The 15,684-nt window shown below is 41.7% G+C and overlaps 1 protein-coding gene across 1 annotated transcript in view; it reads right to left on the bottom strand.

Annotated features, from left to right (window-relative positions):
* Positions 1-249: 249 nt before the first annotated feature.
* LOC120041366 (copine-5-like) overlaps positions 250-15,684 on the bottom strand; it is a gene marked incomplete at its 5' end in the record, with an annotated part of 143,649 nt that continues 128,214 nt past the window's right edge. The window contains 4 exons of the mRNA XM_038986311.1: positions 250-876; positions 1,284-1,357; positions 6,378-6,435; positions 11,295-11,397. Of these exons, the coding sequence (XP_038842239.1) occupies positions 673-876; positions 1,284-1,357; positions 6,378-6,435; positions 11,295-11,397 (439 nt within the window). The remainder of the gene's footprint in view (positions 877-1,283; positions 1,358-6,377; positions 6,436-11,294; positions 11,398-15,684) is intronic.

Raw genomic sequence — 15,684 nt, 5'->3', positions numbered from 1 at the left:
AAGCATTCATCTTGATCTTTTACAACTATTCCTAAAACAGTTGGATAGTTTCTATCTACCACATGCTTTGTATTACAGTACTCTTCAAAGTATAAATGAACAATTATCCATAGCATTGATCCCCCCCCCCCCCCCTCAAAAAAACGTGATGGGAAAATATGAAGAAAAATATTAACCCCAACATGAATAGATGCTGTAGTTTTTACAATAGATCCAACATACACCACCACTCTAAAATGTATCATATACACAAACGTGATACAAACTGGCACATTCTAATAATTTATGTCCTCAAAAACACCCTCTCCATCTAAGGCATGCTACCTGTTACATCACCACTTTGACAGCTCTGACTGCTAACATCTAACATTCGTTTTACATCACTGCTCTGTTTATCTCCTCTCTTCACCTCCTCTGTGACTCTCCAATTCTCATCCCCCTCTTCGCCCTCCCGTCGGGAGATGAAACTCAAAAGGAAAACTCCATGATCTTCAGCTTTTTCCATCAAAGCAGTCTCGCTCCAAACAAAATGGAGTCTTATCAATTTGTTCAGCATGCCTTGAAGCATTTTCACATTTACGTTTTGCATCCCTCCATGAGGGGGTCCACCACCCATCCTACCGCGACCTCCTTCCCCAGGGTTGGCACCTCAGATGGGGGTAGGTCTGGGGCTCAGACAGGGGTGGTCTGGGCGTGGTCCTGGTCTTCACGGCCTGGTTCCTCATTGAGTGGAGGCAGGAGGCAGGGTTTGATACCTCTACTCTTCATGTAGAGGATGAGCTGTTCAGGGATCTCAGCCAGGACGTCTTTGGCTAGCCGGGCCATACTCAACACGTGGTTTCCTGTCCGGTCCATGTAGTCTCTGAACGGAACAAACTATATGGGAGGGGGGGGGGGGAGAGAGAGAGAGAGAGAGAGAGGGAGAGAGAGAGAGAGAGAGAGAGAGGTATCGTTTCTATAGCACTTTGATCTGTTTCAAACTTGAAAGTGGCAATATGTGACAATGTTTATTGTTATTTCATTTCAGAACAATTTTGTCAAGTGAAACTATGATTGATTTTACTAATATGTCAGATTGTTTGGTTATGGGTGAATAGGGGGGTGTGGAATATTTCACAAATGGCACCTCTGAGATTTGAACAATGATGCCATCAATCCTCAGTAGTTTCCTTACTGTATCGACGTGACCTTTCTGTGACATGCCCCCCCCCCCCCCCCCCCCCCCCCATCACTCATCAGTGTTGTGTTATGGTCATACGGGAAAAACAGAAATTGAGCTCTACCTGTACAATGTCTCTCTCTGCCAGCTTCCCTCGCGAGGAGATTCTGATGTCATCACCGTCAAGCTCCACCATGGCTACAGAGAAGAGAAAAAGGGATACCAGTTAAAACCTCTACTGTCTGGGCGAGTCACTACCCTTCATAGTGGTTTATAACACCAGTTTAAACCTCTACTGTCTGGGCGAGTCACTACCCTTCATAGTGGTTTATAACACCAGTTTAAACCTCTACTGTCTGGGCGAGTCACTACCCTTCATAGTGGTTTATAACACCAGTTTAAACCTCTACTGTCTGGGCGAGTCACTACCCTTCATAGTGGTTTATAACACCAGTTTAAACCTCTACTGTCTGGGCGAGTCACTACCCTTCATAGTGGTTTATAACACCAGTTTAAACCTCTACTGTCTGGGCGAGTCACTACCCTTCATAGTGGTTTATAACACCAGTTTAAACCTCTAGTGTCTGGGCGAGTCACTACCCTTCATAGTGGTTTATAACACCAGTTTAAACCTCTACTGTCTGGGCGAGTCACTACCCTTCATAGTGGTTTATAACACCAGTTTAAACCTCTACTGTCTGGGCAAGTCACTACCCTTCATAGTGGTTTATAACACCAGTTTAAACCTCTACTGTCTGGGCGAGTCACTACCCTTCATAGTGGTTTATGACACCAGTTTAAACCTCTACTGTCTGGGCAAGTCACTACCCTTCATAGTGGTTTATAACACCAGTTTAATCCTCTACTGTCTGGGTGAGTCCCTACCATTCATAGTGGTTTATAACACCAGTTTAAACCTCTACTGTCCAAGCGAGTCACTACCCTTCATAGTGGTTTATAACACCAGTTTAAACATCTGTCTGGGTGAGTCACTACCCTTCATAGTGGTTTATAACACCAGTTTAAACCTCTTCCGTCTGGGTGACTGACCATTTATAATGGCTTATAACACCAGTTTAAACCTCTACTGTCTGGGTGAGTCACTACCCTTCATAGTGGTTTATAACACCAGTTTAAACCTCTAGTGTCTGGGTGAGTCACTACCCTTCATAGTGGCTTATAACACCAGTTTAAACCTCTTCCGTCTGGGTGACTGACCATTTATAATGGCTTATAACACCAGTTTAAGCCTCTACTGTCTGGGTGAGTCACTACCCTTCATAGTGGCTTATAATTGGGATCTGCCCCTTTTTGTAAATCTTCGCCTAAAATGACATACCCAAATCTAACTACCTGTAGCTCAGGACATGAAGCAAGGATATGCATATTCTTGATACCATTTGAAAGGAAACACTTTGAAGTTTGTGGAAATGTGAAATAAATGCAGGAGAATATAACACATTAGATCTGGTAAAAGATAATACAAAGAAAAAAACATGCGGTTTTTTTTTGTATTTTTTTTGTACCATCATCTTTGAAATGCAAGAGAAATGCCATCATGTATTATTCCAGCCCAGGCGCAATTTAGACTTTTGTATGTGCAAAGTTTTAGACTGATCCATTGAATCATTACATTTCTGTTAAAAGTTTGTAACAAGACTGCCCAAATGTGCCTAATTGGTTTATTAATAACTTTTCAAGTTCATAACTGTGCACTCTCCTCAAACAATAGCATGGTATTCTTTCACTAATAGCTACTGTAAATTGGACATTGCAGTTAGATTAACAAGAATTTAAGCTTTCTGCCAATATCAGATATGTCTATGTCCTGGGACATTTTCTTGTTACTTACAACCTCATGCTAATCGCATTAGCCTACGTTAGCTCAACCGTTCCGCTGGGGACCCACCGATTCTGTTGAGGTTTTACTGACCCTTCATAGTGGCTTATAACACCAGTTTAAACCACTACTTTCTGGGTGAGTCACGACCCTTCATAGTGGCTTATAAAACCAGTTTAACCCTCTACAGTCTGGGTGAGTCACTACCCTGCACTGTCTGTGTAACTTTAACCATTATGGTGGCTTTTTACACCAGCGTAAACATGCTGTACATTGCCTGTAGGAGTGACTACCCATCATGGTGTCCATATTACTATAGCTTCAGACTCACAAGGAGGGGTCTCAGTGTCACTCGGACTTGTAGTTGGAGGCTGTCCTAATATGGCCTTCAGATATAGGTGGTGTGTGGGTTTCAAGTTTGGGGAAGCTAATTTCCACCACAAAAATGCACTTAATAGCAAAGCATTCCTCACATTTGAAAACTTATGTAAGATGGCCTAATATTCCTAATGTGAATAACAAATTAAATAGTCATAATTTAGGCAAATAATATAACTCAATCACAGTTCGCAAAAAATACTTTTCAATGCAGCATGTAGTGGCGTAGAGAAACCCTAGGCTATATCGGATACATTTCTTCTCCTTTTTTTGCACAGGAAAATGTTGGTGTCACCTCCTAATCTGTTTCACCTGTCTTTGTGATTGTTTCCACCCCCCTCCAGGTGTCGCCCGTCTTCCCCACTATCCCCTGTGTATTTATACCTGTGTTCTCTGTCTCTTGCCAGTTCGTTTTGTTCGTCAAGCCTACCAGCATTTTCCCCCTTGTTCCTGTTTTCTTGTTTCCCGGTTTTGACCATTCCTGCCTGCCCTGACCCTGAGCCTGCCTGCCGTCCTGTACCTTTGCCCCAGCTATCTGAATTATTGACCTCTGCCTGCCCTGACCCTGAGCCTGCCTGCCCCTGTTCGTTCGACCAATAAACCTTTGTTATTTCGTCACTGTCTGGACCTGGGTCTTACATTAAACATGATACTTGGCCTTTTTTCAAACACATTTCATGCAATTCTACTACACTATATATGACTGGATACATTAGCAGAATAATTTTTACAGGGCAGCCTACTCTGCTGACACTGACAAACAGATCAATAAAAACAACATTGTCTGATCCATATAATCGGCCTATGAAAACGGGAGAAACAAATACAATATGGTGTCAATCTAACCTGGAGGAGTGTCACGGATCCCTCCGGAACTGTCATTACGCACACCTGGCCCTTATTCCATTTGATTAGTCATTGTATAAGTGTGCCCTTTGTTCACCATTGTCCTGTCGATTATTGTGCCAATGTCCGTTGGTCATGTGAGTACCTGTGCTGTGTTGTTTTGGCTTTCGTGCCACGTGGATTGTGCAGATGATTACGGGTCTCATCCCGTGTGATAATCATTGTGTATTCATTCGAGGTACTCCTCACTCTTTTGTTTTGGTTTCTACCCTGTGTTTTGTATATGTGTTTGTTTGGTCTTCGTCCCTGTGCCCTTACATAGTACGCTGTAATTTGGGTAATAAAAACCCCTATTGCGCATTCCTGTGCCTGTCACCCGATCCATTTATGCCAACGTGAAGAGGAAGAAATTATTATCCAAAAACAAACTAAAGTGGAACTGACCCAAAGATAAAGAGAGTGAATATGCAAACTCACTGGGGATAGATAGGGCCAATAATCTCTACTAGTGCAAATAAGATCTGCTACTGTTCGCTCAATTAAGTTGAGAATTTTGATAACTAAAATACACAGTTTGCAGTCTTTGTATTGTAATCTCTTTACAACAATAGCCATTTTCTTTTCAAACGTTTTTTCCGCAATGTTGTTTTTAAATATTGTCATATGCCATGGCTGGGTCTCTCTGCTTTCCACTGACAGTCGCAACTCAACAATCATTTATTTGGTAGATTTTTTTAAAAACATTTTTTTTTAAATGATGCTCTGTGGCTAAATCATGCTTTCTGGTATAGTAGCCTATTTTTAATGATTTTATTTACTTCTGTATAGACAGGAGTAAGCTAATTAGGCTGCATAATTTTGGGCAATGTAATTCAATTTACTTTAGGGAAATCTTAGCTTCCCTTAGCCTTATGGATGCGCTGCCTATGCCTCCTAATCAATTATAATAACTGCCTTTAACATTCATGAGAACATTCCCAGCATCGTAAATAACCATGTAAAAGAAGAATATTTTAAACCAATCACCAGCCAGCTTCTGTAACAGCCAGCCACTGTTACAGCAAACAGCACACCAAAATGGCGAGAATCAAAGTTGTGACCATATGTTGAAAATATTCAGATTGTATGCAACAGCTGTGAATTGCTTATTATTAACTAGGGACTTCCACCAAACTGCCAATTAGCTAAGATCCCTCACACTGAAACTGACCCCTATAACCTCCTACCTTAATTCTATTTTATATATATGACAGAACACTTGGCATATTTGACAGAGGAATTTTTTATTTGAGTTGTGTTGATTATTCATGCAAATGTTTTGAGTTGTTATTTCCTCAGCATAGGTCAAGGACTAAGTTAAAGACATTGTGTGAAAAATGTTTTCTTTCTCTTAGCCACATAGTGAAATAATACTCTTTCTGACCAGCAGCAGCTTATAAGAGTCTCTTTTGAATTCATTTCCATTTCCCATCTAAAAACATACACTGAGTATACAAACATTATGAACACCTGCTCTTTCCAGGACATACTGTAGACTGACCAGGTGAATCCAGGTGAAAGCTATGAAAGCTATTATTGATGTCATTTGTTAAATCCACTTCAATCAGTGTAGATGAAGGGGAGGAGACCGGTTAAATAAGGATTTTTAAGCCTTGAGACATGGGTGCCATCCAGAGGGTGAAAAGTGCCTTTGAAAAGGGTATGGTAGTAGGTGCCAGGCGCACCAGTTTGTGTCAAGAACTGCAACGCTGCTGGGGTTTTCACACTCAACAGTTTCCCCGTGTGTATCAAGAATGGTCCACCACCCAAAGGATATCCAGCCAACTTGACACAACTGTGGGAAGCATTGGCGTCAACATGGGCCAGCATCCCTGTGGACCACTTTCAACACCTTGTAGAGTCCATGGCCTGACGAATTGAGGCTATTCTGCTGCCAAATTTTGTAAATATATTTTTTAAATTGAGCCTTTATTTAACTAGGCAAGTTAGTTAAGAACAAATTCTTAACTGAGGGTGCAACTCAATATTAGGAAGGTGCTCCTAATGTTTGGTATACTCAGTGTATTGACATCGCTATCTGCTAATTATAAATGAAAACAACAAAAAACAAACATTAAAATATCATGAAAGCATTATGAGGGGGGTCAATCTCACCATCAAACTCAGCTTGGCCGACTCCAACAATGATGATAGACATTGGAAGCTTAGCGGCCTGCGGAGAACAAACACAGTGACGAACAAAGAAGTAGATGTGATACTGTCAACATTCTGACAAGGTGTTTTTTGAGTTCTTTACGTGGGCAAAAGCTTTAGTCATTAAACGTTCATACCGGTAGTTGTCTTTGTTTAGTGTATTTCGCAAAATAAAAACAATTGATCGCCCAAAAAAAGATTCTGAAGAGGACGGATCAAAAATATAAAAAAAAAAAAAATCAGTTACAAACCAATCTGACAGCCTCTATACAAAACAGTTGATCACTATTCACACGGTGTATAATGCATTGGGTTTATTCAGTGACACAGTAACAGTGCTACTTCTTTACAACAGTCTGCTAATCCAGTCGCACAGGGCAGCAAGACACAAGGAGACCATTGGACGAAAGACAAATACATGTGCATTGCACAGACAAGATAACCCGAAACACTGCGTTTGCTGACAATTCCCTGCTTGCTGTTCACACTGTTCAGCTCGGCTCTAGTTGAACATTCAGTCTGGGGAAATGCATCAGAATTGCAAAAAAAACTCGATTTGTCCATATCCAGCAGAATTCTCTAGAGGTTGAGAAATACATTCTCTTTAGCCATGTGTGGATGTATTGCTGCTACAAGAAATATCAGTTTTACAGTAGACCATTTAAAAAGTTAAAGATTTGAGTCAGTCGTGGAATATTTTGTCCAGGCAAACTACTACAGTATAGCCAACGTAATAGTAAACGGTAGAATATACAAAATAGCATAGGATATTGTCTACAGTGTTAATACAATGTGTTCTGTAGAGAGCACGTACAGAGGAGGGGAACATAGCACAGCCAAAATGCTTACAGTACATCTCTCCCAACAGTGAAATACACTTACACCATCTCTTATTTAGGACGCCTGGTAAAGCAGCATAGTAAAATGTCAGGGGCGCTACTTTAACTGGGGACGGGGGGGGGGGGAACGTCCCCGGTTCCCCACGTTCTGAATTTGCGTTTTTGTCCCCCCCCAGTTTTATCATGTGATACAAAACGAGGCAACAGTGTGCTTTAGGACCATGCGGACGCCTCCGAAACCAGAGTTCCGCGCCCCTGGGAAATGTACCGTAAGCAATCGACAAAGCTGCTGCTTTAAACCAGCTAACGATGACCTGCTGCTTTAAACCAGCTAATGATGACCTGCTGCTTTAAACCAGCTAACGATGACCTGCTGCTTTAAACCAGCTAATGATGACCTGGTGCTTTAAACCAGCTAACGATGACCTGCTGCTTTAAACCAGCTAATGATGACCTGCTGCTTTAAACCAGCTAATGATGACCTGCTGCTTTAAACCAGCTAATGATGACCTGCTGCTTTAAACCAGCTAATGATGACCTGCTGCTTTAAACCAGCTAATGATGACCTGCTGCTTTAAACCAGCTAACGATGACCTGGTGCTTTAAACCAGCTAATGATGACCTGCTGCTTTAAACCAGCTAATGATGACCTGCTGCTTTAAACCAGCTAATGATGACCTGCTGCTTTAAACCAGCTAACGATGACCTGCTGCTTTAAACCAGCTAATGATGACCTGCTGCTTTAAACCAGCTAATGATGACCTGCTGCTTTAAACCAGCTAATGATGACCTGGTGCTTTAAACCAGCCAATGATGACCTGCTGCTTTAAACCAGCTAATGATGACCTGCTGCTTTAAACCAGCTAATGATGACCTGCTGCTTTAAACCAGCTAATGATGACCTGCTGCTTTAAACCAGCTAACGATGACCTGCTGCTTTAAACCAGCTAATGATGACCTGCTGCTTTAAACCAGCTAATGATGACCTGCTGCTTTAAACCAGCTAATGATGACCTGCTGCTTTAAACCAGCTAATGATGACCTGCTGCTTTAAACCAGCTAACGATGACCTGCTGCTTTAAACCAGCTAATGATGACCTGCTGCTTTAAACCAGCTAACGATGACCTGCTGCTTTAAACCAGCTAATGATGACCTGCTGCTTTAAACCAGCTAATGATGACCTGCTGCTTTAAACCAGCTAATGATGACCTGCTGCTTTAAACCAGCTAACGATGACCTGCTGCTTTAAACCAGCTAACGATGACCTGCTGCTTTAAACCAGCTAATGATGACCTGCTGCTTTAAACCAGCTAACGATGACCTGCTGCTTTAAACCAGCTAACGATGACCTGCTGCTTTAAACCAGCTAATGATGACCTGCTGCTTTAAACCAGCTAACGATGACCTGCTGCTTTAAACCAGCTAACGATGACCTGCTGCTTTAAACCAGCTAATGATGACCTGCTGCTTTAAACCAGCTAACGATGACCTGCTGCTTTTGAAGCGAAAGACGATGTGCATGAGCTGGCATCAATGATCTAACATGCCCTGCACTGTACACTGTAAATCTTACTCCTCTCTGCTTATCTGAGCAGTGTCTCTATTCCACTACATCAACATAATAGGACCGATCTATGATTTATCCTCCTGCCGCCACCACCCAAAGTTCGATGCTGCAATATGTTATATTGGGAATTATACGGTAAAAGCTCTGTGGTATGAATTAATGATAAATGCCTGTGGTGAAAACACATTCGGATGTGGAGAAGATGCAGGGTGTGTGTGTGTGTGTGTGTGTGTGTGTGTGTGTGTGTGTGTGTGTGTGTGTGTGTGTGTGTGTGTGTGTGTGTGTGTGTGTGTGTGTGTGTGTACATATGTGTGCTCTTTCTCTCATTCTCTCTCTCGTTCTCACTCTCCCTCTTTCACTCTCTCTCACACTGAAACTCTAACAGATTTTTCTATTTAATCAACACACTTGTATCAATAAACGCCACATCATATTTTCACAAAGACTGAACCACAAACATACATTATTTAGTCGACACTGTTAGTAACTTTACTTCTTACTCAGGGGATCCTACTCCAGCAAGCTGTTTAAATACCATCTATTTTTGGACTGCAAAAATAATTGCAAACCCAACAACTTTGAATAGTTTGATCTCTACCTGTCCCTGGCTGTAATAGTATTTTCCGGCCTGCAGAAGCAAACCTGGAAGTTTCTAAAATCATTAAAATATTCATGAATTTTATTCCAACCATCCTCTGCATGACAAACCAGTCAGTGAGGCAGCCCCTCCCCCACCCTCCCCTGTGACACGGGTATAAACTGCCAACACATTGACCGCGTTCCAAATGGAAGCCTATCCATATGTAGTGCACTAGTTTTAAGCAGGGTTCATAGGGCTCTGGTCAAAAGTAGTGCACTAAATAAGGAATATGGTGCACTTTGAGACACAGATATGCAGTGATGTAATAGTGGCCCAAATGAATTATGGGCCATGGTGATTCTGCTGTTCTGTCCTGACAGAAAAGGAAGAGAGTTGGCCCTCCTGTATTAACCACTGCCCTTAGTGGAGTGTGAAGTTAAGGAGAGATCTGTGAAACATCAAAGACAGGGGTTGGAGCTAATATTTAGCCCAAAGGCTGGCCTGGTAAACGGGCAGACGAGTGGGGTAATGGAGGGTAATGTGGACTCCATAGAGATATGCAAAACTAAATCAGCAGGACAGTATGAACAATTGGAGAAAACAACTGATAGCGGCAGAGGATTCAACTCCAAATAAACAAGTAATTCAGTCTTTTGTCCCTGTGTTGAGAATAGTGATTCTAGTTGACAGGACTGTAAATGCGATGGCAGGACACAGAAAGCAGGGCCAAGGCAGCAGGTTAGAAGGCTTGGTTGAGTCAGTTGAGGCAGGTTAGAGGTAGAGGATTGCCTGAGGCAGGTTGGAAGGCTGAGACGGGTTAAAAGGCTTGGTGGAGGCAGGTTGGAAGGCTGAGGCAGGTTAGAAGGCTTGGCTCGGTTGAGGCAGGTTAAAAGGCTTGACTCGGTTGAGGCAGCTTAGAAGGCTTGACTCGGTTGAGGCAGGTTAGAAGGCTTGACTCGGTTGAGGCAGCTTAGAAGGCTTGACTCGGTTGGGGCAGGTTAGAAGGCTTGACTCGGTTGAGGCAGGTTAGAAAGGTTTGCTCGGTTGAGGCAGGTTAGAAGGGTTTGCTCGGTTGAGGCAGGTTAGAAGGCTTGACTCGGTTGAGGCAGGTTAGAAGGGTTTGCTCGGTTGAGGCAGGTTAAAAGGCTTGACTCGGTTGAGGCAGGTTAGAAGGCTTGGCTCGGTTGAGGCCGTTTATAGAAAGCTTGGCTCGGTTGAGGCAGGTTAAAAGGCTTGGCTCGGTTGAGGCAGGATAAAAGGCTTGGCGGACGCAGGATAGAGCAGCAGACAAGATCTTAAAAGGAAGGTGTGGCTGTTCTAATGGTTTGACTAACAGTCGCAAATTCCCTTTAAACCCAGTCTGCTGTGAGGTCAGAGGTTAGAAGTCATCAGAGGTCAGGATGCCGTGCTGCTCCCCAATTGGACAGTAGACACACTCTGTGTATTCCCACGGCCAGAGATACAAAGTGGATCCAAGGGACTTTTCATGAACAAACAAACAATTTTAGAAGCCCACAAGCAAGCGTTAATGTTAAGTACAGCGCTATCATAAACAAATTGATGTTCATAGATACAAAACCTTAAATTGGATCAAACAAAAATAAAAGAACATCCAAACAACAGTGAAACAACTTGAGCAGATAATAGAACTGAACATCAGCCTACTTCTTCAAATAAAGTGACCCTGACGAGAATCTCTCAAAGCAGCAGAACAACACACATTGACTTTGGCCTGGAGCTAGCTGAGGTAAAAAGGCAGAGGTGCTAAAGTGAGTTACAGTAAAAGCATCCGTAAATCAGAGAGGGAGAGAAAGAGGGAGAAAGAGAGAGACAGGGAGACAGTGGGCAAAGGAGGATTATGGGTAATGGGAACATCCAGCAGACCACTCACGTTGACGATGGCCTCCTTGGTCTGGGCCATGTCTGATATGACACCGTCTGTGATGATGAGCAGGACAAAGTACTGAGAACCGTCTTGTACAGCCGCTGCGTACCTGGCAGAGAACAGAGCCACAACAAGTTAGGGGCTGAAAGATAAGATAAGAATTACCCCCTTCCAAGACTGATGATGACATCCCGGGACATTATAGAAGTCATTGGAGCAGTAGATATTCAGTAACATAATGCAGGGCTCGACTAAATTGGTTGCGCTGAAGATCTGCGCTGAAGACTGACATTTAAAGGGATACTTTTTGGGATTTTGGCAATGAGGCCCTTTAATCTATACCGAACAAAAAATATAAACGCAACATGCAACAATTTCAAAGATTTTACTGAGTTACAGTTCATTTAAGGAAATCAGTGAATTTAAATAAATTCATTAGGCCCTAATCTATGGATTTCACATGACTGGGAACACAGATATGTTGGTCTGTTGGTCACAGATACCTTAAAAAAAAGGTAGGTATGTGGATCAGAAAACCAGTCTATATCTGGTGTGACCACCATTTGCCTCATGCAGCGCAACACATCTCCTTCACATAGAGTTGATCAGGCTGTTGATTGTGGCCTGTGGAATGTTGACCCACTCCTCTTCAATGGCTGTGCGAAGTTGTTGGATATTGGCGGAAACTGGAACACGATGTCGTACAGGTCGATCCAGAGCATCCCAAACATGCTCAATCGGTGACATGTCTTGTTAGTTTGCAGGCCATGAAAGAAATGGGGCATTTTCAGCTTCCAGGAATTGTGTACAGATCCTAGCGACATGGGGCTGTGCATTATCATGCTAAGACATGAGGTGATTGCGGCAGATGAATGGCACGACAATGTGCCTCAGGGTCTCGTCACGGTATTTCTGTGCATTCAAATTCCCGTCGATAAAATGCAATTGTGTTCGTTGTCCGTAGCTTATGCACATACCATAACTTGAGACATATGTGGCATTGTGTTGTGTGACTAAACTGCACATTTTAGAGTGGCCTTTTATTGTCCCCACATTTTAGAGTGACCTGTTTATTGATCATGCTGTTTAAACCTCTACTTCATCACCCTCCCGGATCCGGGTTCCTCCTCATCAAAAAAGCTGACTTGCATAGCCTAGCCTAACGGGACAGGGATATCATATAATATAATTTTCATGAAATCACAAGTCCAATACAGCAAATGAAAGATAAACATCTTGTGAATCCAGCCATCATTTCCGATTTTTTAAATGTTTTACAGCGAAAACACAATATGTATTTCTATTAGCTAACCACAATAGCCAAACACACAACCGCATATTTTCACCATGTTTCCACCGCATAGGTAGCTTTCACAAAACCGACAAAATAGAGATAAAATTAGTCACTAACCAAGAAACAACTTCATCAGATGACAGTCTTATAACATGTTATACAATACATTTATGTTTTGTTCAAAAATGTGCATATTTGAGGTATAAATCATAGTTTTTACATTGCAGCCACCATCAAAAATAGCACCAAAGCAGCCAGAATAATTACAGAGAGCAACGTGAAATACATAAATACTCATCATAAAACATTTATGAAAAATACATGGTGTACAGCAAATGAAAGATAGACATCTTGTGAATCCAGCCAATATTTCCGATTTTTTAAGTGTTTTACAGCGAAAACACAATATAGAATTATATTAGCTTACCACAATAGGCAAACACACAAACGCATTTATTCACCGCAAAGGTAGCTTTCACAAAAACCGGCAATAGATATAAAATTAATCACTAACCTTTGGACAACTTCATCAGATGACAGTCTTATAACATCATGTTATACAATACATTTATGTTTTGTTCGAAAATGTGCATATTTAGAGCTGCAAATCGTGGTTATACATTGTGAATACGTAGCAACATTTCCCCAGAATGTCCGGAGATATTTTGGACACTCACCTAATCTGACCAAAGAACTCATCATAAACTTTACATAAAATCACTTGTTCTATAGCAAATGAGAGATACACTGGTTCTTAATGCAACCGCTGTGTTAGATTTAAAAAAATAACTTTACCACAACATACAGCTTGGGTTATTGTGAGACAGAGCTCACCAACACAGCAGAGAATAGGCATCAACATATTACACAGAAATACGAAATAACATCATAAATGTTGTCTTACTTTTGCTGAGCTTCCATCAGAATGTTGTACAAGGAGTCCTATTTCCAGAATAAATTGTTGTTTGGTTTTAGAATGTCCATTTCTTCTGTCGAATTCGCGCCACAATGCTAGCCAAGGTTGCTAACATTCCCATCCTCTCTTGGCGCAAAGAACGGAAAACTCCAAAAGTCCCAATAAACGTTGAATAAACTGATAAAACTCGGTTGAAAAAACCTACTTTATGATGTTATTATCATATGTTTCAAATAAAATCAGAGCCAGAGATATTCGCCGTGTATACCGAACGCTTTTCAGAAGACAATGTCGAGGTCCCTCGCGCGCCGTCGAAGACAAAGAAAAATACCGGACCTGTCACTCCAAAAGCTCTTGTTCGGCCTCAGATCAAGCTAGACACCCCATTCCACCTTCCACTGCCTGTTGACATCTAGTGGAAGGCGTATGAAGTGCATACATATCGATAAATAAAAGCCAGTTGAATAGGCAGGCCCTGAAACAGAGCCTCGTTTTCAGATTTTTCACTTCCTGTATGGAAGTTTGCTGCCAAATGAGTTCTGTTTTACTCACAGATATAATTCAAACAGTTTTAGAAACTTCAGAGTGTTTTCTATTCAATAGTAATAATAATATGCATATTGTATGATCTAGAACAGAGTACGAGGCCGTTTAAATTGGGCACGATTTTTTCCAAAGTGAAAACAGCGCCCCCCTATTGACAAGAAGTTAATCAGCTTCTTGATATGCCAGGTGAATGGATTATCTTGGCAAAACGTGTGCACAAAAGTTGCGAGAAATAAGAAATGCTTTTTTGCATATAACATTTCTGGGATCTATTTCAGCTCATGAAACATGGCATAAACACTTTACATGTTGCGTTTAATACTTTTGTTCAGTGTACATCCCCCGGAGTTAGATGAACTTGTGGATACCATTTTTATGCACACTTCCAGTCATTGCGCTAACGCTAGTTAGAAACTTCCTTTAAACTGTATGTAGAGACATAAAAATGGTATCTACATGTTCAAATCCAGAAGTATCCCTTTCAAAGGTAATTTCCGATTGAGCTGACATCTTCAGCGTTTACCGTGAATGCAGCCCCCGAGAACGTGAGCACATATACAGTACCTTTCAATGTAAATCGCACTACAACGGGGATCTTCAGCGCTACGGATCGATGCGGTAAAGAGATCCATCGAACTCGACCAAAACAATGAAAATGCCATGGCAACACCACTCACACGTCCTCCGTGGGGTAAAGATTCAGAATCTCCTCATTGCCCCACATCAAAATTGTTCATACAGTACAGATGTAGGATCTTATTTTCAGCCAGTTTGCTACAGCAATGTGGATAATAATGGAATGTACATTTTGTTGTAGGGGTTGATGCATTTTTCTTAGGAAAATTAAGTCAATGTGGAAATTACAAACCTGAGAAACCTATTTAAACATCAAATACACTGCATGTTTTTGAAAGTTAATTTTAAGTTCTCCTGCAACAGGGTGATCAAATTAAGATCCTATATCTGTATGTGTATATCACACTATGTTGAGGTAAAAAAATCGGAGTATAATGCTTGTTTTGATGTCAACCCCCTCGTCACCAATGAACTGCATTACACTTAAAAATGTCTTCAAGTTCCACCACAGATTTCTATATGGCTAGCTACGCTACCAGCTTATACGAATGGGAGTTAGCATTTAGCAGACCTTTTTTTTCTAACCCTGAAAAGGACTACTTATAAATATTATGCAGTGAAATCAGCCAAATATATCCAAATCGGATTTTAGTAACCAGATTGTGGGTCTGTTAGAATAGAAAAATCATCACGAATTTGACAAATATCCACTTTGTAAAATCAGATTATTTCTAATGTGCGCCATTGACAGCGTGCTTGTTCTTTCCCCCACGGTCTGCTGTCCAATGATCTCTTTACCGCATGTATGAATCAGGCCCTAAAAAGCTGATCTCTTTACCGCATGTATGAATCAGGCCCTAAAAGCTGATCTCTTTACCGCATGTATGAATCAGGCCCTAAAAGCTGATCTCTTTACCGCATGTATGAATCAGGCCCTAAAAGCTGATCTCTAACTCTGACCTGTCAAAGGCACACACACACACACACACACACACACACACACACACACACACACACACACACACACACACACACACACACACACACACACACACACACACACA

The sequence above is a fragment of the Salvelinus namaycush genome, unplaced genomic scaffold (genome assembly GCF_016432855.1).
Source record: "Salvelinus namaycush isolate Seneca unplaced genomic scaffold, SaNama_1.0 Scaffold450, whole genome shotgun sequence".
NCBI lineage: Eukaryota > Metazoa > Chordata > Actinopteri > Salmoniformes > Salmonidae > Salvelinus > Salvelinus namaycush.
Note: the sequence above shows the minus strand (reverse complement) of the source record. Positions and strands in the feature narration are given on the sequence as shown.